Genomic DNA, 23,637 nt, shown 5'->3' with positions numbered 1-23,637 from the left:
GGAATCGCCAAAGTCGTAAGCCCTCAATGAGGCAACACCAAGCTTGCAAGTAAATGGCTCCTAAGCTAGGATGCCTTCGTTAACTCGAGGATTGTCGCCAAGCACTATTCATTATAAAATTCAAGGCCATAAGACCCCAAGCGGGCAGACTCGGCCTCGTAAGACCAACATATGGCAGCAACAATATCTGTAAGACCTCAAGCAAGGCATGAACCACACTTGTACCTAGTGACAACATCTGTGAGACCTCGAGCAAGGCATGAATCGCACTTGTACCAAGTGACAACATTTGTAAGACCTGGAGCAAGGCATGAATCGCACTTGTACCAAGTGGCAACATCTGTAAGACCTCAAGCATGGCATGAACCATACTTGTACCAAGTATCTAAAAACTGTAAGACCTCAACGACATGGAAATTTTGTAAGACCTTGCTAAAGGCATAATCCCGATCTCAAAGTTTAGGCTATATATTGAACTTGTAAGACCCCTAAAAAGGCATACACTCGATATAGACAACCAAACTACTTCACTTGGGATCAAAAACGGCTTTGGCCAAGCACAAATGACTACGGTCATAGGGCTGTACCAGCCAAACTAACGCGACTCGGGGACGCCCGACCGTTGCCACAAAATCACATGCCTTCAATTACTTCGAATCTACTTCGACAAGAACCGGTTAAACAGGCTACCCTCGGCATAGGCAAAAGAGCTTCGACCATGTCAGCTCCAAATCACAGGCTTCGAGCTACTTAGCCCCCGAGTCAAACCTCCCGAGGTGCTCGATCAACGCCATAAAATGGCTCGTAATCGAGATTCTTCTCGAACCGTCGAGGAGTCAGGCAAAAAATCATCTCAAAAAGTCCTTAACGAGGGAAAAATAAAGCCCGCATAAAAGGTCGCTTCCACTAAAGGCGTAAGAGCCATTGTCGCCAGCCCATGCAAATTTGAAAACTTGAGGGTCCAATGAGCTCGAATCGCAACCCGATTCAGAGACTGAACCCAAAATAGTTACCTAAAACTGCCCCAGGGCAAAAAGCATAAGAGCTCAAACGCCAGCTTACACTGAAAGGTCACTTCGACCCGAGGCATAAGAGCCATTATTGCCAGCTTAATGAGCCCCAGGGCCATATCGCGAATCTAAGGATTCCTACCAAATCAAAGACCAGTTCACGTCGCCAAATTCGAGACAGAAAGAGATACGAAAGAAATTAAGCTGCAAGGGTTTCATTATATACATATACAAAAAACGCAATCTCCATCTACAAACATGCTTTGAAAATACTACATACAGATGGCAAAAATCTACGCTCCACCTGGGAGCAACGGCCTACCGGCCTCATCTTCGCTTTCTCCAAAGTCAGACAGAAGCAACCAAGCATTGCGTTCGTCCGCCCTCGCTCGCGCTAACTCTTTCGAGAGAACAAATCCCCTAGGACAGATCTCCTTGAGAGTCTTCCTCCGAGATTTGCAACGAGCATATTCCTTGATCCTCTATTCACGGTGGAGGATCCTTCTCAACTCTTCTTGAGCGTCAGTAGCATCCTTTAAATAGATCGCCATCTCCTGGTCAGCCTTAGCTTGGCTCGTTACAGCATCAGCTCGGGCATCAACGATCTCGGCCCTTACCTTCGAAAGCTCGGATTCAAGCTTCGCAATCGCATCCACTTGAGCCAAAGCATTGTCACAGGCTAAGCGGAGTTGGGCCTCGAGGTCAGGAACCTTAGCCAGGGCATCCCTCTCCTCTAAAGACTGAACCTCCGCCAGAGCTCTTAGCTCATCATGCTCACTCTTGGCCCGGTCGGCTTCATCCCGAAGACACTCCAGGGCCTCCGTCCTTTTCTGCAACTGAAATAAACAAAGTGCTAGCTTCAGTAGCCAGAAAGAGGGATACATACTCACCCAGGACGGAAAGCTACCTGCTCCTTCAAAAAGCTCTCGTAATTCAAGCTCCGGCTCGCCTCATACCGCAAGTGTTCCAGCTCGGCTTCCTTTTCATCGCAAAGGAGCCTAAGGGACCTCTCCTCATCCAGAGATTTCCGCAGCCTGGCTTCACGATGAAGCAGCTCGAACTTAAGCCTATCGAAGGCCTGCAAAAGAAAACCCAATAAGGAAAGCAAGACGCAAAATTCAAAAAACCTATGACGAAAGTCGAACGTGCATCTATTAACCTGCTCCCTCATGTCTAAAAGAATTGACTCCGGTCAAGACACGGTCGCTCGGAGTAGGCGACCCCGAGTTTCTATTTTTCCCCGGCGCACTATCAATGGAATGAGAAGGCAGTGACAACGGAGATACCACCTTTTCAGAACCGGGAACCACGAGCACAGCAGGCTCTGATGATGCTTCCGCTCCGGAACCCGGGTCCAGGCTCGCCCTGCTTTGAGCGCCATCACCCTGTAAAGGCATCTCCCGCTTATTGTTGTCATTCTTCAGCCCGGAGGCTAGTGACCCTTCCCCCTCCTCGAAGGAGCGCGGCCTCGCCTCGGAAGGCTCTCCGATTCCTACAACAACAAGATTAACATGCAGAAAGGGAAATTGCCTCTCCAGATGAAGGAAGGGAAAGGAAAAAATGGCACAACACGCACCATGATGTTTTGCTTCCCATCTGCCCCGGGACACAGCTCGCCACCTGCGCTCGTCACAATTCGAGTGGGTCACAAACTCCCGAACCCAATCTGGCAGATCGGGAACGTCACCTGGCGCCCATACAACCGCTGAAGAAGAATAAAAGATGGCACGGTCATGAAATCAGCCTTTGCTACAAGCATGATTAAGAAGGTACGGAATGTGCCACTTACGTGTATAATCCCATTCCTCAGGGAATAGCATAAGTTCCATAGGGATAATGTCAGTCGTTCGGACTCGGACGAATGGACTCATCCACTCTCGATCTCCATCCTCCTCATCATCGATAACGAAGGGCGTGGTCGACCGGTATCGTGAGGTTAACAGCCCCCGAACATGAAAGGGGCGGTACAGCCTAATGAGATGACTGAGCGTGAAGTCAAGCCCCGCCTTCTCCGCGAAAAATCTCATCATCAACACTATCCGCCAAGATGACGGATGGATCTGCGCCAAGGTAACCCGGTACTTCGAACAGAAATCTAGCACAACTCTATCAAGGGGGCCCAGTGTGAAGGGATACGTGTACACATTCAAGAATCCATCGGCACGATCCGTGATGCCCTCATCTGGGGAAAGTATCTGCAACACTACTTTCTCCCCCAGCCACAGTCTTTTCTCACTGACCCAAGGTGTTCTTCTCTTTTCAAAGAAGCAATCTTCAAGGTACGCTCTCGTTGGTCCTGAATATCGGAGGTGGAATGCTCCCCCCTATGCCGAACAAAACCAACGTAGTAGTCATGGAGGAGGCAAAATCAGAGAACTAGAGCAGGAATTTATGCAATTACGTTAGTACTGAAGTAGCAGAAGGCTCAACCTAGAAAAGGAATTGTAACCGCTTAAAATAATGGGATCTCCAAAGGGGGCACAAACAACCCTATATATGGAAAAAGCAGCGACGACCCGGCTGCCCAAAAAGCCAACGCTATTATCGCCAATTCCGAGGTGGTATCCGACCTCGAGGATCCCCATCAAGAGAAGTTAGGCTCCAAAAAGCCAACGCCATTATCGCCAACCCCGAGGTGGTACCCGACCTCGAAGATATCCATCAAGAGAAGTTAGGCTCCAAAAAACCAACGCCATTATTGCCAATCCCGAGGTGGTACCCCACCTCGAAGATCTCCATCAAGAGAAGTTAGGCTTCAAAAGGCCAACGCCATTATCGCCAATCCCGAGGTGGTACCCGACCTCGAGGACCTCCGCCAAAAGGGAGTTAAGCTCCAAAGAAACAAACATTTAAACTCCACCCATATGGGATCGATCACGGGATACCATCTGAGTTCGAGTAAAGACCACGTTTGTGATCTACCTACAACGCCTTAGGGCTATTTGCACTAAGTTCAAAGCGGATATCCGGGTGGTTCAGGTTTGAACGAACCCCGCTCGGGGAGTGCCCTCGAGAGCTTAAAGGCAGACACGATTCTAGGACTCCCGAGCAACTTTCCCTCGAAGAGTATTGAAAGGCCTAAAGACTCTTCTTGAAAGTCTGAAGTTTCGAAGTGTTATCCTCATTCAGCCTGAAGTAAGGGTTCCGATGACCCGAGTCTATCGGTCCAATCTAGGTTTGGTCCGAGGAAAGGCAAACGGCTCCGCGGGGAGCCGTATTGAACAATCAGAGTTCAGAAATACACTCCCACTTGGGCTTGATATCGACAACGACCGCTAGGATCATGCATTCAAGGTTTCTGTAAGCACAAATAAAAAGGAAAAATTGCAAGCACCAAAGACAGAATTGAAGAAACATCTTGGTACTCATGAACATTCGATTACAAAAGCCCACAAGGGGTCCTTACATATGATTACAAAAGCCCATGAGGGGTCCTTACACAGAAGCAAAGAACCTAAAGAGTACACGTATAGTAAAAGCCTATAAACCTAGCCTACTCTTAAGGTGTTTCCCCGGTAGCAGCATTTTCGAGCATCATCTCCTCGGGCACGCATCCCCTCCGGGGTTTCATCACTAACCTCCGGGATAGCATCTTCAAAAGGTGAGACAAAGAGGAGGAAGGTGGTGGAGAAGAGCAAAGTGACGCAGAAGAAGCAGAAAAGAATCGAGAAGTGGCTGGGTGAAAAAATCTGGCTAGGATGGACCTCACCAGCACTACTATTATGAAGCCATTTCTTGAGATATCACACCGATGCGGGGTGCAACAGTTAATAGATAGGTGCCACCTCACTCCATGGAAGGCAAAGGGAGCGAGATGCCGCACCGGATAATTTGGGAAGGTGAGCAGCAGTGTAGAGTCCAAACACCCCCCCTGAGCAGCGGTGTAGAGTCCAAATATTCCCCCGAACTGAGAGAAATCGGCCCCTTACCTCGTCCTCCCGGGCTAACAACGATAACAACAACAACAACAACAAAATGGCGCAATCTCGATCGACTAAAGAAAGCCCAGGAGACAGGCCACAACATGGCTGACGGAAACACCGCCTTAAAATCCTGAGGCCATGAACCTCAAACATGGTAAACGACAATGGTTAAGGATGGTAAGAAGAAAAGAACGGATAAAGGGGATCCTTGTCATTTTTGTAGCTCTATGTTGCTTCAGTTGCTCCACACGAATATACAAAGAACATTCTCTCTGCTTTCTAACATACTTTCTTGTTATTATTGCTTTCATTTGTTATCTTCATACTTGTTCATCATTGGCCATAAAGAGCCTTCATTAATTTTATTATAACTATTAGTTACACCCCGATTGCCCCCGATAGCTCATTATCGGGCCACGGAACCGACCTCGAGGCCTCCATATCGACAAGCTCGAGGCCCCTACTGTCAGCGTCTCGGTCTGATTATTGCCTTATCTTTAGCTCCCATTTCCTCTCTAAACTTCATACACATAGCATCATCTGCTTAACAACTAGCATAAAAATGGATCACGTATTTTTAGAGTCCCATCAACAAATTTAATTGTTATTACCATTTTCACGGTAAATAGGGAGGGTTGCAGCAAAGCAGATGTGCAGTTTATTGGGCCAAAAGTGAAGCATAAGAATTGAAAGGCTACTCCTCTCCCTACTCGGAAGGAGTTTTGGTAGTTTGCTTTGTCTTCCTTTTTGTTATCTGGATTATTCCAGGGTTGTAATCCAGATTTTTTTTCCGCTTGTTTTGATTTACAAACCCTTCTATCCTTTATTTTCAATGAAATGCAATTTCCCTTTTCCATTACTCCTGATAGTGTCATTTTTGTTTTTCTTTGTACAGTTCTTTTTATGCTGGTTTCAATGACATGACATACATGAGGAATTTTCGGCCAAGTCTTAAAAGCCAATCTAATTCTGAAATAATAATCCAAGAAGTAGAGTGCGATGATGAAACAGAATTTGATGAAGAGGAGGCATTTGAGAAAATTAGTAAAGAACAAAATCATTTTGAAGAGAAACCCAAGCCTAATTTGAATGAAACTGAAGCAATCAATTTAGGAGATCCGGATAATGTCAGAGAAACCAAGATAAGTGCAGAGCTGGAACAACAAATCAAGGAAGAAATAATCAAAGCACTGTTTGAATATAAAGATATTTTCACATGGTCATACGACGACAGGCCGGGTTTGAGCACTGACTTGGTGGTACACAAATTGCCAACTGATCCGAAATTCCCTCCCGTCAAGTAGAAGTTAAGGAAGTTCAAGACTGACACGAGTGTGAAGATCAAAGAAGAAGTCACGAAGCAACTTGATGCGAAGGTCATTCGGGTTACTCGATATCCCACTTGGTTAGCTAATGTTGTGCCAGTGCCAAAGAAAGATGGTAAGACAAGGGTGTGTGTTGATTACCGCGATCTCAACAAAGCAACACCGAAGGATAACTTCCCGTTGCCAAATATCCACATTTTGATTGATAACTGTGCCAAGCATGAGATCGGATCTTTTGTGGATTGATATGCGGGATATCACCAGATCTTGATGGATGAGGAAGATGCGGAAAAGACAGCATTTATCACGCCATGGGAACATATTTCTTCCGGTTAATGCCATTTGGTTTGAAAAATGCTGGGGAAACTTACATAATGGCAATGACTACCATATTTCATGACATGATACACAAGGAGATCGAGGTCTATGTATATGATGTGATCATAAAGTCCAGGAAGCAGTCCGACCCTGTTGAGGACTTGAGAATGTTTTTCCAAAGGCTCTACAGGTACAACCTTAAGCTCAACCCTGGAAAATATGCATTTGGTGTCCCATCTGGAAAACTGTTGGGATTCATAGTCAGTCGGCGAGGTATTGAGTTGGATCAGTCGAAGATTAAGGCCATCCAGGAATTGCCACCGCCAAAGAACAAGACTGAGGTGATGAGTTTGCTCGGGCGGTTAAACTACATCAGCAGGTTTATCGCTCAACTCACGACAACTTGTGAGCCCATCTTTATGTTGCTAAAGAAGGATTCCATGGTCAAATGGACTGACGAGTGTCAGGAAGCATTCGGCAAGATCAAGAGGTACTTTTCAAACCCACCTGTGTTAGTCCCGCCGGAACTTGGGAGGCCTTTAATTCTTTATTTGACAGTCCTGGATAATTCGTTTGGTTGTGTGTTGGGCCAACATGATGTCACTGGCAAGAAAGAGCAGGCCATTTATTACTTCAGCAAGAAATTCACTTCTTATGAGGTTAAGTATACTCTCCTTGAAAGGACATGTTGCGCCTTGACTTGGGTGGCACAAAAGTTGAAGCATTATCCGTCGTCCTACACTACTTACCTCATTTCTCGCATGGATCCTCTAAAGTATATCTTCAGAAGCCTATGCCCACAGGAAGACATGCAAAGTGGCAGATTTTGCTCACAGAGTTCGACTTCGTCTATGTGACCCGGACTGCGATGAAAGCCCATGCCTTAGCCGATCATTTGGCCGAGAACCCGGTGGATGAAGAATATGAGCCATTGAGGACCTATTTTCCTGATGAAGAGGTGATACATATTGACGAGGCTGAGCATGATGAAAAGCTAGGTTGGAAACTTTTCTTTGATGGGGCCGCTAACATGAAAGGTGTTGGAATAGGAGCTGTGCTCATTTCTGAAATAGGGCATCATTACCTTGTCACAGCCCAGCTTCATTTCTATTATACCAACAACATGGCTGAGTATGAGGCGTGCATTCTGGGTTTGAGGTTAGCCGTAAACATGGGAGTCCAGGAAGTATTGGTTTTGGGAGATTCAGATTTGTTGGTGCACCAGATTCAGGGAGAATGGGAGACTCGAGATTTGAAGCTCATACCGTATCGACAATGTCTGCAGGACCTTTGTCAACGATTCAGATCAGTAAAGTTCAGGCATATTCCTAGGATCCATAATGAGGTTGTTGACGCCTTGGCTACTCTGGCGTCAATGTTACACCATCCAGATAAGGCTTATATTGACCCTCTGCATATTTAAGTTCGTGATCAGCATGCTTATTGTAACATGGTAGAAGAGGAACTTGATGGTGAACCATGGTTCCATGATATCATTGAGTACATCAAGTCGGGGGTATATCCGGTACAGGCCACAGGTGATTAAAAGAGAACGATCCGATGCCTGGCTAGTGGATTTTTCTTAAGCGGGGGAGTTTTGTACAAAAGAACTCCAGATCTTGGACTGCTGAGGTGCATAGATGCTAAACAAGCCACGACCATCATGACCGAGGTGCATTCCGGAGTTTGCGGGTCGCATATGAGTGGATATGTTTTGGCAAAGAAAATTCTTCGAGCAAGTCATTACTGGCTCACCATGGAACGGGATTGCATCAGCTTCGTGCACAAATGTCATCAATGCTAGGTACACGGTGATCTGATTCATTCTCCGCCATCTGAGTTGCATACAATGTCCGTACCTTGGCCCTTTGTTGCTTGGGGCATGGATGTCATCGGACCAATTGAGCCAGCAGCATCAAACGAGCATAGGTTTATTTTGGTTGCCACTGATTATTTCACCAAATGGGTTGAAGCTGTGTCTTTTAAATCGGTGACCAAGAGAGCAGTGGTGAATTTTGTTCATTCAAATCTCATTTGCCGGTTCGAAATCCCCAAGGTAATCATTACAGATAATGCTGCAAATCTCAACAGCCATCTGATGAAAGAGGTATGCCAATAGTTCAAAATTATGCATTGAAATTCCACCCATATCGCCCCAAGGCAAATGGAGCTGTTGAGGCGGCCAACAAGAACATGAAGAAGATACTTTGAAAAATGGTGCAAGGTTCTAGGTAGTGGCATGAGAAGTTTCCTTTTGCTTTGCTGGGTTATCGCACTACTGTTCGCACTTCAGTAGGTGTAACTCCTTATTCGCTGGCGTATGGGACTGAAGCGGTTATTCCCGCGGAAGTTGAGATTCCATCCCTTCGGATTGTCGCTGAAGCTGAAATTGATAATGATGAGTGGGTCGAAACCCGATTGGAGCAGTTAAGTCTGATTGATGAGAAAAGACTGGCGGCAGTATGTCACGGTCAATTGAATCAAAAGAGAATGGCAAGAGCATACAACAAGAAGGTGCGTCCCCCGAAATTTGAAGTGGGTCAGCAAGTATTGAAATGCATCCTGCCATATCAAGCTGAAGCTAAAGGAAAGTTCGCCCCAAACTGGCAGGGGTCGTTCATTGTAACGAGAGTATTGCCTAATGGTGCTTTGTATTTAAAGATATAGAAGGCAAATATGTATATATGGCTGTCAATTCTGATGCAGTCAAGAGATAGTATGTATGATTTCTTTGGTTTGTCGTCAATCGCGTTATTTGTATTTGGCATGTTTCAAAGATTGGAATGAAGAAGGCATTTTATTCTGCTATCCAAACACTTTATCCTTTGTTACCCCTTTTGAGCCTTATTTATTTTCTTTCATACCCCAGTTTTGGAATCGGAAGTAGAGCTTCAGAATAGAGAAAAGGAAAAAAAATAAGGAAAAAGAAAAGAGAAAAGAAAAAAGATAAAAAAAAAGATGAAAAGAAAAAAAAGAAGAGAAAAAGAGAAAAAAAAGGAGAAAAGAAAAAGACAAAAAAAAACAAAAAGAGAAGAAAAAGAAAAGCAAAAGAAAAGTAACAAAAACAAAGCAACTTTTATGTCTTGAACTACGTTCGACCTGATTCCTTTTAAGGATACGTAGGCAGCCTCACGGTTCGGTCCCATCAAAAAAAAATCCAAAATTCCCCCAGACTCGAAGAAACTGGGGCAAAAGTTGTGGTTTTGCAAAAGATATGATTCCAAAAGTTGTAATTTTGAACCCTGTTTATTTTAAATTTTTATTAAGCCGGCATGCCGCCTTTTCTTTCTAACCCTGTCCAAAAGCCCGCACCCCAGTCCAAAGAAAGACATTCCGATCAATCTTTAGAATACGCTAAGTCAAGCAAGCTAGAGGTATGCTTCACATCATGAGTAACACTTTTGTTCAGGAGCACAAGGAAAAAATGAATAAATGAGAGTCTTATTGGTGAACACCCTCACGGGCACCGTAAGGCGACGGAAAGCTGAGAGAAAACTAAAATGAGAGAGTCTTATTGGTGAAAACCCTCACGGGCACCGTAAGGCGACTCTGAGTCGAGAGATGAACTAATGAGAAAGGTTTGTTTGTGAAAACCCGTCAGGGTACTGCAAGCCGAATAGGCCCGTGACTTTGCGGAGAGATTGGATTATGGAAAACCCCAATTTTTCGAAGTATGAAGATGGAGCACAAAATCAAATATGATTAGGTGAACGGTCTGGGCTGATTAATCCGAAATGCATGTCATGATCATTGGAGCAAGCTGCTTCACTCAGATAAGTCTCTTTTCCACTCTTCCTCAAATAGTCATCTCTGTCTAAAATTTCCTCTTCGTCTTTGTTTCTCGAGGTAACTTTACTTCTTTTTCTTTTGGGTCTACTTCTCTAAGTCTTTTTCATTGTTAGCCTTGTTACGCAAGCAATAAAGGATTTCAAAGCTTATTACCAGCTTTCAATTGCACGAACCAAAGTGCAGCCAGAGCATACCAGAAAGAGCATGATTCAAAATGTAATATAAGGTGTTAGTGGGAGTTCAAGTGGTCAAGTGGTTTTGTGAACTTTGAGGAAGTACAGAGGTTCATGTTGGAGGGATAGAAATGTAAAACAGCAGGATAAGTGTGAGGCACTCGGGTCATTCAGGGTTCTGTGGTTGAGGTTCGATCAGAAGGTCGAACAATTCTTTGCTAGCCCAAGGCAGCTAATCGGAACAAAGCATGGCAGTGGAAATGCCACCTTCAGCAAGAATGCCGCAAACTAACCACCACATTTTCAAACTGATAAGATTTTCTTTGATTGAAACAGGGGCAGGAACTTTCGTGTTCTGGGGGAACCCTTCGTGAGGAAAGCACGCGCCAGATAGGTTCAACCGTAAGTTCTCAGGACCCTCCTGGATAATGGGATTTAATTTCAAGTTCTCAGGACCCTCCTGGATAATGGGATTTAGTTTCAAGTTCGTCAGGACCCTCCTGGATAATGGAATATAGTTTAAGTTTTTAAGACATTCATAGATAATGAGATTTAGCAGTTTTACCTTTAGGAAGTACAATTTAGCTTTGATGTTTTCACTCTTAAGATGAGATTTAATTTTAAATTTTCAGGGCCCTCCAGCATAATGGGATTCAGCTTTTAAATTCTTATAGCTATTTTGGATAACAGGATTCGATTAACACTCACAAATGTTCCCAGTACCAAATTGGGGCAGAAAAGTTTCTTTTGTTTTATTTGTTTTCTCACAATGCAGGCGCCCACCTGGAGAACAAGGGAATTCATTTCAGGTTTAAGTTACAGGCGCCCACCTGGAGAACAAGGAAATTCATTTCAAGTCTAAGTTGCAGGCGCCCACCTGAAAAACAAGGGAATTTATTTCGAATTTTAAGTCAGCATCAGGCGCCCACCTGGAGAACAAGGGAATTCATTTCAAGTCTAAGTTGCAGGCGCCCACCTGAAAAAAAAAGGGAATTTATTTCGAATTTTAAGTCAGCATTAGGCGCCCACCTGGAGAACAAGGGAATTCATTTTAAGTTTTAGTATCATGCGCCCACCTGGAGAACAAGGGAATTCATTTCAAGTTTTAGCATCAGGCGCCCATCTGGAGATCAAGGGAATTCATTTCAAGTTTAAGCATCAGGCGCCCACCTAGAGAACAAGGGAATTCATTCGAGTATTAGGTCAAGCAGCAGGCACCTACCTGGAAAACAAGGGAATTTAGTCAAGTATCAAGTCAAGTAGAAGCCACCCACCTGGAGAACGAGGGAATTCATTTCAGAGTCAAGTTCAAAGTCCAAGACAACAGTAGGAGCCTGCCCGAAGAATAGGGTCAATTCAAGTTAGAAGTAGCGGAAGCTCGCCTCGAGAAGGCGAGCCAACAGTTCAAGATGCATAGCAAAGCTGTAGAAGATCTAAGATCAAGTTTTGAAGACATATAGATAGGAATTTTGCAACTCATAGCTGATAGGCTTAGTTAGTTCTTTTAGGTTTTGAGTTTGATGTAATAGCAGGACCGCGAACCGGAACCTCGACGGAACGGCACCTCACTCGGCTCTCCAACTCATCCTTCCATCATTTTTCAGAACTACACTGACCTAATTCCTTTATAGCCAAGGATATGTAGGCAGCCTCAGAAGCAAGGTTCGGTCAAACTTTTCAAAATGCTTCCCATGGAGTATCCAAACGGGCAAAAATCGCTCATATTTGCTCATTTTATCTTTGCCCGAAAACTCTTCGTGTTCCCGAGCAAAGAGGGGCAACTGTGAGCACGTAATTTTTGTCGGAATAATAATATTCCTACAAAAGTCACGAATGGATTTTCTTTTGAGTGTTTAATTTTAAGAATTTATAGTAATTGTTCGGTAATTGTTTGCATTTAATTACATTTTGGTGCATATTTAATATTTTAAAAATCATGCAAAATACCCTAAAATTTTCAAATTTCATGCGATGCACTTTTTGGTTGATATTTGCAATTTTAGGTTTAAGTTTTTAATTAATTACATTAATTGACAAAAATCCAAAAAATATTGGCCATTTTTTCATTTTTAGCTTTTAATCTCAAAATAGCAATTTCCTTGCATTAGCTTTGAGTTAATTATTTATGTTTAGGTTAAAATATATAATTTTTAGTCTAGAATTTTTAATTAAATTTAGTAGTTTAAAAAGTCAAGAAAAAGATAAGAATAAATAAAGAGGGGAAAATTTGGTCTTAGAATTCGATTTGGGCTCTTGAAATTGCTGAGCCCAAGTTTATTTTCTCCACAAAAAAATGCCCAGCCCTGTTAATATTATAATTTACGCCCCTACCCAGCCCAAACCCGACCTGGCCAATCACCCACCCACATAAAACCCCGATTATAACCCAAAGAAAACCAAAACCTAATTTATAAAGAACCCAAACGGCGCTGCCCTTTCCCCACCCGATCTCTGCCGCGATTCAACCCACCAAACTCGCCAAACTCAGGCGAGTTCACTCACACACGCCCTCATCTCACCAAATCATCAAGAGTCTAACGGCCTCTGTCAGATTTTCCTCTCCCATGTGCGTTCTTGAGAATGAATTCCGAAAAATGGTGGTCGTGGATTGATTTTGAATCAATCCTCTCCCTCCATCTATTCGGATTCGTTCTACAAAGTATACTTTCAGATTTTTCTTGAAGAAGGGAATAGAAGCTTCGAGGGAGAGGTATATATACCTAGGTTTTGGTTCAGAAAGGGGGATTTGGATTTTTTTTAGAGGATTTTGAGAGAAAATAGGAGAAAAGAACTAGGTTTTTCTTGGTTTTCCTTTCCGATTCTGTTTTCGTCTTTAATTCTGTTTCCAGTTCTTCACACATAAAAAATACGAAGGAGAATGAGCTCTTTCTGTTCCTTCTGTTGCTAAAACAAAAACAAACAAAAAAAAAACACCTTTGTTTCTCCATTTTTAGTTTTTTTTCTTTATTTCATTTGAATCAATGGAAGTCGACTGAGTTGCTGTTTGATTTCGAGCTTTTCCGGCGATGTTCGTCTCTTGCTGCTGGTTCGTAGATTTTGTTGCAATCTTTGTTCAAACTCGTTTTCTCTGTGAATTGCTGTAATCGTTGAAATAGCATTAATCGAAAGCTGCAGTTTCAGGTTCAATCTCTTTCTCCTATGAACCTCTGATTTAAGGTGTTGATGAAAAATGGGGATTTGTTGTTCGAGAATGGTATTTTCTTTGATCAAACTTCATGTAGAAGTCGAACTTGGAATTATCATTTAGTCTCGATTCGTGTTTAAAGGTGATACTTGATATGTTGTTCATCGCTGATGAATCTTTTCACTCTGTTCGACATGTTTGGGTACTCTCCAGTTAGTAAGAACTAATCTGAGTGGTCTTTTTCTATGTGTCATACGCTTTAATTGTTATTATGACGTTGAATTATCGTTTGAGTCAAGATTTCGTCGTTGTCAAATGAACGATGCGTTCAGCTTTGTGATTGTTGAACGAGCATGAACCTGTGACCTTTATTCTCATGATGCTTGTTTTCCGGATTCTAACTAACTTGTTCTTGTGAAATCTTCCTCATTTGTTAGAATCTTTTAAACTAGAATCACCATCTTCACTTGAACAGTTGGTTTCAAAAGTTTTGGTGATCAAAGACTTCCTGGTTATGCTGTTAAGGAATACCCACTTCACAAGATGAGTTTTCTTGTGTGTTTTCTGCTGTCTATGACATGTTTTGATGTTCAAAGTAGTCTGCTCGTTCCAATTGCTTAGTCTCGACATGTTCGACTTGAATTGGTTAGTTGCATGACTGATAAACGAGTCATGAATCACAAAAGAGCCCTTTTTTTGATTTCATGACCATTTTCACGTGTTTTGCTGGTCTGAATTGCTGAAGTCTTCCTGATAGTGTTTGCTCCTTGTGGATTACCATGTTTGAGATGATCATTGGGTGCTCATGTTTCCAACAGTCATTTTGTCACTGAATATCTTAAAACAGAAGTTAATATGAAGTTTGTGTAGTAGTATTGCCTCGTTCTTTCAAATCAGTTGTATTTGCTAGTCGAGTTTGTTTATGTTTGGTATGAAAAAATGTTCAAAAATCTCCTTCCCTTTCTCCTAAATGGTTTAAGCGTCATATGCCACACTTGATCCTTCATGTCACAGTATCAACATTCATAGTAAAATCATGTTGAAAATGTTGGGTCATGTGAGATTTTGGAGTTTTCTGGCATCACGTCAGCTATGTGCCTTTTGTCCATTCTGGTAAACGCTGCATTAGGTACAAGGTCACCTTTAGTTGTGTGGAATCTACATGCTCCAGTTTGTCCTGTTTAACACCTTCGTGTGCTTAAGTTCCATTTCAATTGTCCTGATCTGCTAATTCAGGTTGCCCTAATGTCCTGGCATTTCGAATTTGAGTAGGAATGAACTTAGGAGTTTGACATGGATCGAGTCAAAGAATACATAAATAGCTCCTTCTAATGGCTCTGGCATATATTTTTGCTTTGTTGTTATTAGATCCGATCCTTAACTTGTTCAGATGTGTGCCTGTTAGGACTTTGTTTTATTGATTGTTTAGTTGGGTATTTGGATTGTCTTGAACGATGTTGTGCTGTGAGAGTGGAGAATGACTAAAGATAATTAGCGATTAATCTGTTCACATCCTTTAGGAATTGGGCTTGGCCAAATATATGAAATTAGAAGCTTAAGAGGGAATGAACTTGAAACTTAGTAAAAGTATTCCATAATCTCGGGCCCTTTTGCTCACAATCACCGAATTAGGAATTACACATCTTACGATTATCCGTTGTTTGCTCTAGGAGTGTTTATAATAAAATTATCATAGCTACGGTTACGGTTCCCGTGACGTAGTTGTGATGCGTAATTTCCAAATCTAGGGGTACATTTATGTTACCCGGCCACAACTTCTAATAATGTTAATAAATTAAACATGTTGTAGATCGTGGGTACGGTTTCGGTGACATGATTCACAAAGTGTACCAAACAAGCAAGTGTACGACAATCGTAACTTGTTCCAGAATAACTCCGTAAATAATTAAAAGCAGTAAAAGGGTAAAAATGCACAATAGGTATAAAATATGTAATTAATCAGATAATTAGGCCAATAATAATAGTTTGAGAGACCGTGCTAAAACCACAGACCCGGGAATGCCTAACACCTTCTCCCGGGTTAATAAAATTCCTCACCCGGATTTCTGTGTTTCGCGGACTGTAAAATAGAGTCAAACTTCCTCGATTCTGAATTTTAAACCGTTGACTTGGGACACCATAAATTATCCCAAGTGGCGACAGTGAATTTGAATAAATAATTCCATTTCGATTTTGTCACTTTAAATTGAAAAACTCCCCTATACCCCTTTCGGGTTAGAAAAAGGAGGTGTGACAGGCATGATAGATGTGGTGTGTTGTGTGGGATTGAGATTTTCATGTGCAAGGTCACGGTTCAGTTTTGAAGGGGAGGTTATGAATTCTTAGATAGCATGGATGGTTTCCAATACTTAGTATTGCCTAAAAAGGGTGCACATCTTAGAAGGCGCACTGAGTTTTGACTTACAGATCCCTCATTGGTATTCTGGTACTTGCCTGGTTGATCGACTGCCTATATTGAGATTTTGGCTATGTGGAACGAAAGAATTATGGAAGTATTCCTCGTGGGATGATCGTGTGTGACAGATGTGTTAGACATTCGGGTGGTGGAGTTGGGATAAGATATGGTGATTCATGTGTTCTATGAATTTAGATACTGGGAGTTCTTAAAAGCAGATTGTTTCGTCGTCGTGGACTGTGAAGTTGTAGCCAAAGCTAGCCAAATAATAGTATGTGTTATGATTCATTCATTGTGGACTTTCGAAGGGTTATTTACCTATTGTGGGTGGCCAGAGTTGATTTTGGGTCCAGTGATAGGCCGATAAGGATGTGTATTCTACACCGGGTTATATCGGTTGACTTCGTACTGCTATTGTTGAGGGATGTGCCATTCGGTTTGAGTTGAGCTTATTCGTGTTCTGGTATGATCTACGAGTTACCCTTCTATTCTATGAGGGATTGTGATTCATTGGTTATATGCACACATGGTGCATTACTATTGGGGCCTTATAGCGGAATTTAAGCGATATGGGTATTGGGGTGTTGCATGATTGATTGTGCATTGGTTAGGTTCTTTCGGGTTTGTATGGAATTGTGTCATTTTCTTCTCCATGGTTATAGTCATGCACCTTGGGTACTTGATTTTGAATTGCGCGTGGTTATTGATTTTGAGTTGGGTGTCTTGAGGTATTTCATGTGGATCAGTGTTTGGATAGGGTCACGCATTGCAGCGGAGTTATGTTGAGATATGATCCTTTGTGTTAGATTCGTGTGATATGGTTCTACGGTGTGTGATGAGTTCTAAGCATTGCATTGTGGCAGTACTTGTTGAGCTTGCGGGGCAGTTCTCTCGTTTGAGTCATTTCCCACGTTTGAGTACATTTGAATTGTTGCTCATTGGTGCCCGGATTGCACGGTTGTGACCTTAGGTTGTATTGGTGTGGCATGTCACTAGAACAGTTGTGCTTGATGAGGTAAGGTCATTAGACCTAGAATGGGTGCTATCGGATCTGATTGCGGTATAATTGGAAGGATAATATCGGAAGTCGGCATAAAATTTAACTATAGTTCTTGCCGAAGGAGAGGGAGCTCGATGACTGGTTGATCTGATGAGTGGTTATGAGTTTTTGCGTATTTCTTTCATCATCTGCAGTGTATGAAGGTTTTGAACGAGGTTTTGTTTGATATGAGGCTTATTACCAGTACCAGGTTTATTTTTAAGCAGCTACGGTGATTAGAGATTATTGCTATCGGTATTTGAGTTATGTGGTATATCCTGTGATTGTATCTTGGGTTATGGTTATGGCTTGATACAGCTTATTCAAACTTATACAGTGTGTAGATGCGAGGTTTGGGTTTTGTAGGGAATTCCGAATGCTAGAAATTGGATTATGTGTGTTACGGGCTAAGGTTGAAGTAATGATCTTCAGTATGTTGTGTTGTCGGGCCTATGTAGAATAGGGTGACGTGGGATCACCCCGGGTATATGCGTGGTAAGGTTACGCGGCGATTTGATGGCTTTGGAACGACTCTTGGCACGTTCGAGGACAAACGTATGTTTAAGTGGGCGAGGATGTAACGACCCGACCGATCGTTTTAAGCATTTGCACTTCTCTCCGTAGTTTGAGGGGGTGAGCAGCTTCGTATGATGTATTATGACTTGTTTGAATCTTTGGTTTTGGTTTTTAGGCTGTTCGGGGTCGATTTAGAATAATGAATTTCATGATTGAAGCTTAAGTTCGAAGAGTTGACCAAGTTTAACTTTTTAGTATTTGATCTCGGGTTGGAGTTTTGATGGTTTCGCATGGTGATTTTGAACTCGAGCGTAGGCCCGGATTTGCATTTGGATGTTTCTAGAAGGTTTCGGCACAAATTGGCAAAAAATTAGAATTTGATGGTTTGGAAAAGTTCATAAGTTTGACTGAGAGTTGACTTTGAAGATATAGGATTGAGATTGTGGTTCCGGAAACTGGAATAACTTTGTTATGTCATTTGGGACTTGTGTCCAAAATTTGAGTTTATTCTAAGTTGATTTGATATGTTTCGGCATGAGTTTTGGGAGTCGAAAAGTTCAAAATTCATTAAGTTCGATTTGAGGTGTGATTCGTCATTTCGATGTTGTTATGTGTGATTTGAGGTGTCGAGTAGGTTTGTGTTGTGTTTCGGGAATTTTTGGTATACTCGTGGGATCCCGAGGGGCTCGGGTGAGTTTCGGATGGGTTTCAGATCATTTTGGCACTGCTGTGTTCTGCTGATTTCTGGTGTCACAGTTCTTCATCGCGATCGTGGATTTAGAAGTGCGCACGCGTTCGCGTAGTGGTTTGGACTGAGCTGGGACTAGAGAAGTTCTTCAACGTGTTCGCATAATATGGGACGCGTTCGCGAAGGTATGAGGCAGCGTTGTTCGCATTCGTATGAGCTATATCGCGATCGCGTAGTGATTTATTTAGAGGCTGCTAAGTTTGTTCTTCGCAATCGCCAAGGATGTCCCGCGATTGCGTAGAGTTTCTCATTCGGTGAATATAAAGTACTCTATTTTGGAGGTTTCGGCCATTTTTGCATATTTGGAGCTATGGAGCTCGGATTGAAGCGATTTTTTAGGCGATTTTCACCACGTGGATTGGGGCAAGTGTTCTCTACTCGATTTTGGTTATATTTCATGAATCTATCCTCGTTTTTGGCAATTGGTTTATGATTTCAAAAGAGAAAATTGGAGGTTTTTTACTAAAGGTTCATATAGCGAATTCTTGAGTTTTGAACGTCGATTCAAAGTCGGATTTGAGTGAAACTAGTATGGTTTGACTCGTAATTGAATGGATTGTTCGGATTTTGTGAGTTTCATCGGGCTCCAAGGTGCGGGCCCCGGTTTGACTTTTTGGTTGACTTCGGGATTTTGATTAAAGAGTCGACCTATATCTTTTAAAATTATTTCCTAAGGCATTATTTGATGTATCTGAGCAACTTTTGCCAAGTTTTGAGCCGTTCGGAGGTTGATGAGCACGGAATGAAATTTCAAAAGAGTTGGATGGCTTGCTCGGTATTCAATTCGGCTTGTTTGAGGTAAGAATCCTGTCTAAATTTATTTGAGACACTAGTTGCCTTAATTATGTGTGATAGTCACGTGCTATGGGTGCGCATATGTGGGGTTTCAGCCCATGTGCGAGCACCAGGGCAATTATCCATTCTCAGGGTAGTGCTTAGGCTATGATATGCTCGAGGTACTATTGTGTTAGACCAAATATCCCCCACTATTTTCCACCCTCCTTTCCTCTTGTTTTTCTCTTCTTTGCTTTTGTTGGGGCTCCACCGGTGGTTGCGGAGGCAGCACCTTTTTTTGGTTCTTGGGTTTTGTTGTGTCTTTCAGGTAATACGTGGTGGCTATTGGAGACAAGCGAGGAGCGGGCACGCAAACATAGGAGTGCTGCTAGGGTGAGTAGCAGTAAGGGGCGGTGAAAAGTTAGACGTGAACGAGCCAGGTGGCGCATCAGTGTCGTGTACACCAAGATGACTTCTAGGTTCTTTCTCGGGAGTTGGTACCTCCCGTTTTCCTATTCTGTTTCCCCTTGCGTCAGTTAAATTGCTGCCTTTTTAGTTCGCATTAGTGTTAAGCTTTCTATTAGCTTCTCCTAGTCCGGTCCGTTTGCCTAGTGAGTGTGAGTGATTCTCCTTAGTCTGTTGTATGTATAGTGGTTGTAGTCAGGGATGGTAGAGTAAGGTCATGTCCTCGGGGAGGCTATGGGCGGCGCGGGGGGTGGGCAGGGGTCAGGGGTCAGGGGTAGGACGGAAGATAAGGGAGGTAAGGGGAACAATGGTGCCTGTAGGTTGAGAATTGGGCAATGGAACATAGGTACATTGACAGGTAAGTCTATAGAGCTGGCGAAGATACTTCATAAGAGGAAGGTCAATATAGCGTGTGTCCAAGTGACTCGGTGGGTAGGATAGAGTCGAGGAATGCAGACGAGTATAAGCTGTGGTACTCTGGAGTCCTGAAGGGTAAGAATGGTGTAGGCATTCTAGTGGATAGGGAACTTAGAGAGTCTGCGGTAGTGGTTAGGCGGGTGAATGATAGGTTAACGTCTATTAAGTTGTTGGTTGGAGAGTACACCATAAATGTCGTTAGTGCGTATGCGCCGCAAGCGGGCTTGGATGAGGAGAACAAGAGGCGCTTCTGGGAGGGGATGGATGAGATTGTGCGTAGTATTCCGCCTGCTAAGAGGCTATTTATAGGAGGGGATTTTAATGGTCATATTGGGACGACTGCAGGCGGTTATGGCGAGGTGCATGGTGGCTTCAGTTTTGGGGATAGGAACGCAGGAGGAACTTCGCTGTAGAATTTCGCAAGGGCGTTTGAGCTGGTGATTGCTAACTCTAGCTTCCCAAAGAGGGTGGAGCATTTGGTTACTTTTCAAAGCACGGCGGCGAAGACTCAAATTGACTATCTGCTCCTTGGGAGGCGCGATAGAGGGTTGTGTAAGGATTGCAAGGTTATCTCGGGTGAGACCCTCGCAACGCAGCATAGGCTCTTGGTAATGGACCTCGATATTATGATGAAGAGGAAGAAGAGGACTGCACGAGGTCGACCGAGGATCGGGTGGGGAGCCTTGACTAAGGATAAAGCTCAGGAGTTGGAAGGGAGGCTATCGGCTGTGGGAGCCTGGAGGAGTAGTGAGGACGCGAGAATTATGTGGTCCACAACAGCAGATTATATATGGGAGGCAGCGAGAGAGGTATGGGGAGTCTCGAAGGGTTTCGCTGGCGGGCACAAAGGCGACTGGTGGTGGAATGAAGTGGTCCAAGGTAAAGTGGAAGCAAAGAAGGCGGCATACCTGAAGCTAGTAGGGAGCACATGCGAGGTTGAGAAGAGTGCGAATAGGGAGAGGTATAAAGTAGCTAGGAAGGAGGCAAAACTGGTGGTCACAGAGGCTAAGACTGCGGCTTTTAGTCGTCTGTACGAGGATCTAGGGGCCAAAGGCGGGGAGAAGAAGTTATTCCAGCTGGCTAAGGCGAGGGAGAGGAAGGCTCGGGATCTGGACCAAGTGAGGTGCATCAGAGACGAGGGCGGTAGAGTATTGATAGGAGAGGCCCAGATTAAGCGGAGATGGCAGACTTACTTTCATAAACTTCTAAATAAGAAGGGGATCAGGATATTGTGCTAGGAGAGTTGGGGCATTCTGATAGCCATCGCGATTTTGGGTACTGTAGGCGCGTCAAGGTTGGGGAGGTCATGGGAGCTATGCGTAAGATGAGCAGGGACAGAGGTACCGCGCCCGACGAGATCCCGGTAGAATTTTGGAGGTGTGTGGGTAGAGCAGGTTTGGAGTGGCTGACAGGGTTATTTAATGTTATTTTCAATATGAAGAAGATGTCGGACGAGTAGAGGTGGAGTACGGTGGTTCCGTTGTACAAGAACAAAGGTGACATCCGGAGTTGCAACAACTATAGGGGTATAAAACTATTGAGTCATACCATGAAAGTGTGGGAAAGGGTAGTAGAAGCGAGGGTAAGGAGGATAATGTTTGTATCAGACAACCATTTCGGGTTCATGCCGGGTTGTTCTACTACGGAAGCTATCTACCTTATTAGGAGGTTGGTGGAACAGTACAGGGATAGGAAGAAGGATCTGCACATGGTGTTTATTGATCTGGAGAAAGCGTATAACAAGGTTCCTAGAGAGGTTCTTTGGAGATGTCTAGAGGCTAAAGGTGTCGGTTGCTTACATTAGGGTGATTAAGGACATGTATGATGGAGCTAGGACTCGGGTTAGGATAGTGGGAGGCGACTCCGAGCATTTCCCAGTTGTTATGGGGTTACACCAAGGATCTGCGCTTAGCCCATTCTTGTTTGCTCCAGTGATGGATGCACTGACACACGATGTTCAAGGAGAGGTGCCATGGTGTATGTTATTCGCTAATGAAATTGTTCTGATTGAGGAGACGCAGAGTGGCGTTAACGTGAGGCTGGAGGTTTGGAGACAGGCCCTTGAGTGAAAGGGTTTCAAGTTGAGCAGGACAAAGACGGAATATCTTGAGTGCAAGTTCAGTGTCGAGCTGAGGGAAGCGGGCATGGACGTGAGGCTTGGATCGCAGGTCATTTCCAAGAGAGGCAGTTTCAAGTAACTTGGGTCAATCATCCATGGGGATAGGGAGATTGATGAGGATGTCACACACAGTATAAGGGTGAGGTGGATGAAATGGAGGTTAGCATCTGGAGTCTTGTGTTACAAGAAAGTGCCTCCGCTACTCAAAGGTATGTTTTATAGGGCGGTGGTTAGGCCGGCCATGTTGTATGGGGCTGAGTGTTGTCCAGTTAAGAATTCACATACCGAGAAGATGAAAGTAGCAGAAATGAGGATGTTGAGGTGGATAAGATTAGCAATGAAGATATTCGGGCACGTTCAGAGGAGGAGCTTGGATGCCCCGGTAAGGAGGTGTGAGCGGTTGGCGTTGGTGGGTTCGAGGAGAGGTAGAGGGCGGCTAAGAAGTATTGGGGCGAGGTGATCAGGCGGGATATGGCGAGACTTCAGATCTCCGAGGACATGGCACTCGATAGGAAGCTGTGGAGGTCGAGCATTAAGGTTATGGGTTAGGAGGTAGTTGAGCATATTTATCTACCAGTGTGAGGCTAGGCTGATAGGATTTAGTCTTGGACTGCTAGTGGTCAGTGCTGTGTTTACACTACTCTTCCGTTTTCGTAGTGTCGGGCCTTATTTACTGGTCATTATTTCTCCCTTTCATCTATTCGTTGGTTCTTGTGTTGTTGTTATTATTTCCATGATGGTACTGATATATTGTCTCTTTTTGTCTTGTCATCTTCTTGAGTCGAGGGTCTTTCGCAAACAGCCTCTCTACCCCATCGGAGTAGAGGTAAGATCTGCGTACACACTACCCTCCCCAGACCCCACTTGTGGGATTATACTGGGTCGTTATTGTTGTTGTTGTTGTTGTTGTTGTTGTCGTGAACTATTTGAGCCATGTTTGAGGTTATGAATAGGATAATTCCTTGAATAAAACTTGGTAAATGCTATTTCTGTGATAAATTGCCAATTTGAGCCATGTTAGCACACATTGCACATGCCTGCACTTTAGCATGTAATTATACCAGTCCGGGAGTATGAAATCTGATATTTTATCCATTATATATATGTGTTCTTGTATACTTGCTTCTGTGGGATATGATCTGAACTGTTGTGCCTATGACTATGCCAGGCGGATTGTGATATTAGCACGTGAGTTGTCCGTGCGGATCCAGATATTGATAGTATAGCACATGTGTTCGCAGCACGTGAGTTATCTGCGCGGATCCAGATATTGATACTATAGCGTGTGAGTTGTCTATGCAGCACATGAGTTGCTCGTGTGGATCAAGATATTGATACTATATCACGTGAGTTGTCTATGCGGATCCAGATATTGATACTATAGCACGTGAGTTGTCCGTGCAGCACGTGAGTTGTCCGAGCGGATCCAGATATTAATATTATAGCACGTGAGTTGTCCG

At 43.6% G+C, this 23,637-nt stretch overlaps 2 protein-coding genes across 2 annotated transcripts; both read left to right on the top strand.

Annotated features, from left to right (window-relative positions):
- LOC109227674 (craniofacial development protein 2-like) lies at nt 19,876-20,471 on the top strand. The gene is made up of 2 exons (XM_019392872.1): nt 19,876-19,999; nt 20,083-20,471. The coding sequence occupies exons 1-2, from the start codon at nt 19,876-19,878 to the stop codon at nt 20,469-20,471; spliced, it is 513 nt and encodes a 170-aa protein (XP_019248417.1).
- On the top strand, nt 20,670-21,517 carry LOC109227673. Its single transcript, XM_019392871.1, has 2 exons — nt 20,670-21,201; nt 21,276-21,517. Exons 1-2 carry the CDS (start codon nt 20,670-20,672, stop codon nt 21,515-21,517), a joined length of 774 nt encoding a protein of 257 aa, XP_019248416.1.

The sequence above is a fragment of the Nicotiana attenuata genome, chromosome 6 (assembly GCF_001879085.1).
Source record: "Nicotiana attenuata strain UT chromosome 6, NIATTr2, whole genome shotgun sequence".
In the NCBI taxonomy this organism is placed as follows: domain Eukaryota; kingdom Viridiplantae; phylum Streptophyta; class Magnoliopsida; order Solanales; family Solanaceae; genus Nicotiana; species Nicotiana attenuata.
Note: the sequence above shows the minus strand (reverse complement) of the source record. Positions and strands in the feature narration are given on the sequence as shown.

What these genes read in the sequence shown, in the direction of transcription:
- LOC109227674 (XM_019392872.1), top strand. Translation starts at nt 19,876, where the DNA reads ATGGGCGGCGCGGGGGGTGGGCAGGGGTCAGGGGTCAGGGGTAGGACG. An exon ending in GAACATAGGTACATTGACAG is followed by an intron (nt 20,000 to 20,082) that starts GTAAGTCTATAG and finishes TGGGTAGGATAG; the next exon opens with AGTCGAGGAATGCAGACGAG.
- LOC109227673 (XM_019392871.1), top strand. Translation starts at nt 20,670, where the DNA reads ATGGACCTCGATATTATGATGAAGAGGAAGAAGAGGACTGCACGAGGT. An exon ending in GTGCATCAGAGACGAGGGCG is followed by an intron (nt 21,202 to 21,275) that starts GTAGAGTATTGA and finishes CTAAATAAGAAG; the next exon opens with GGGATCAGGATATTGTGCTA.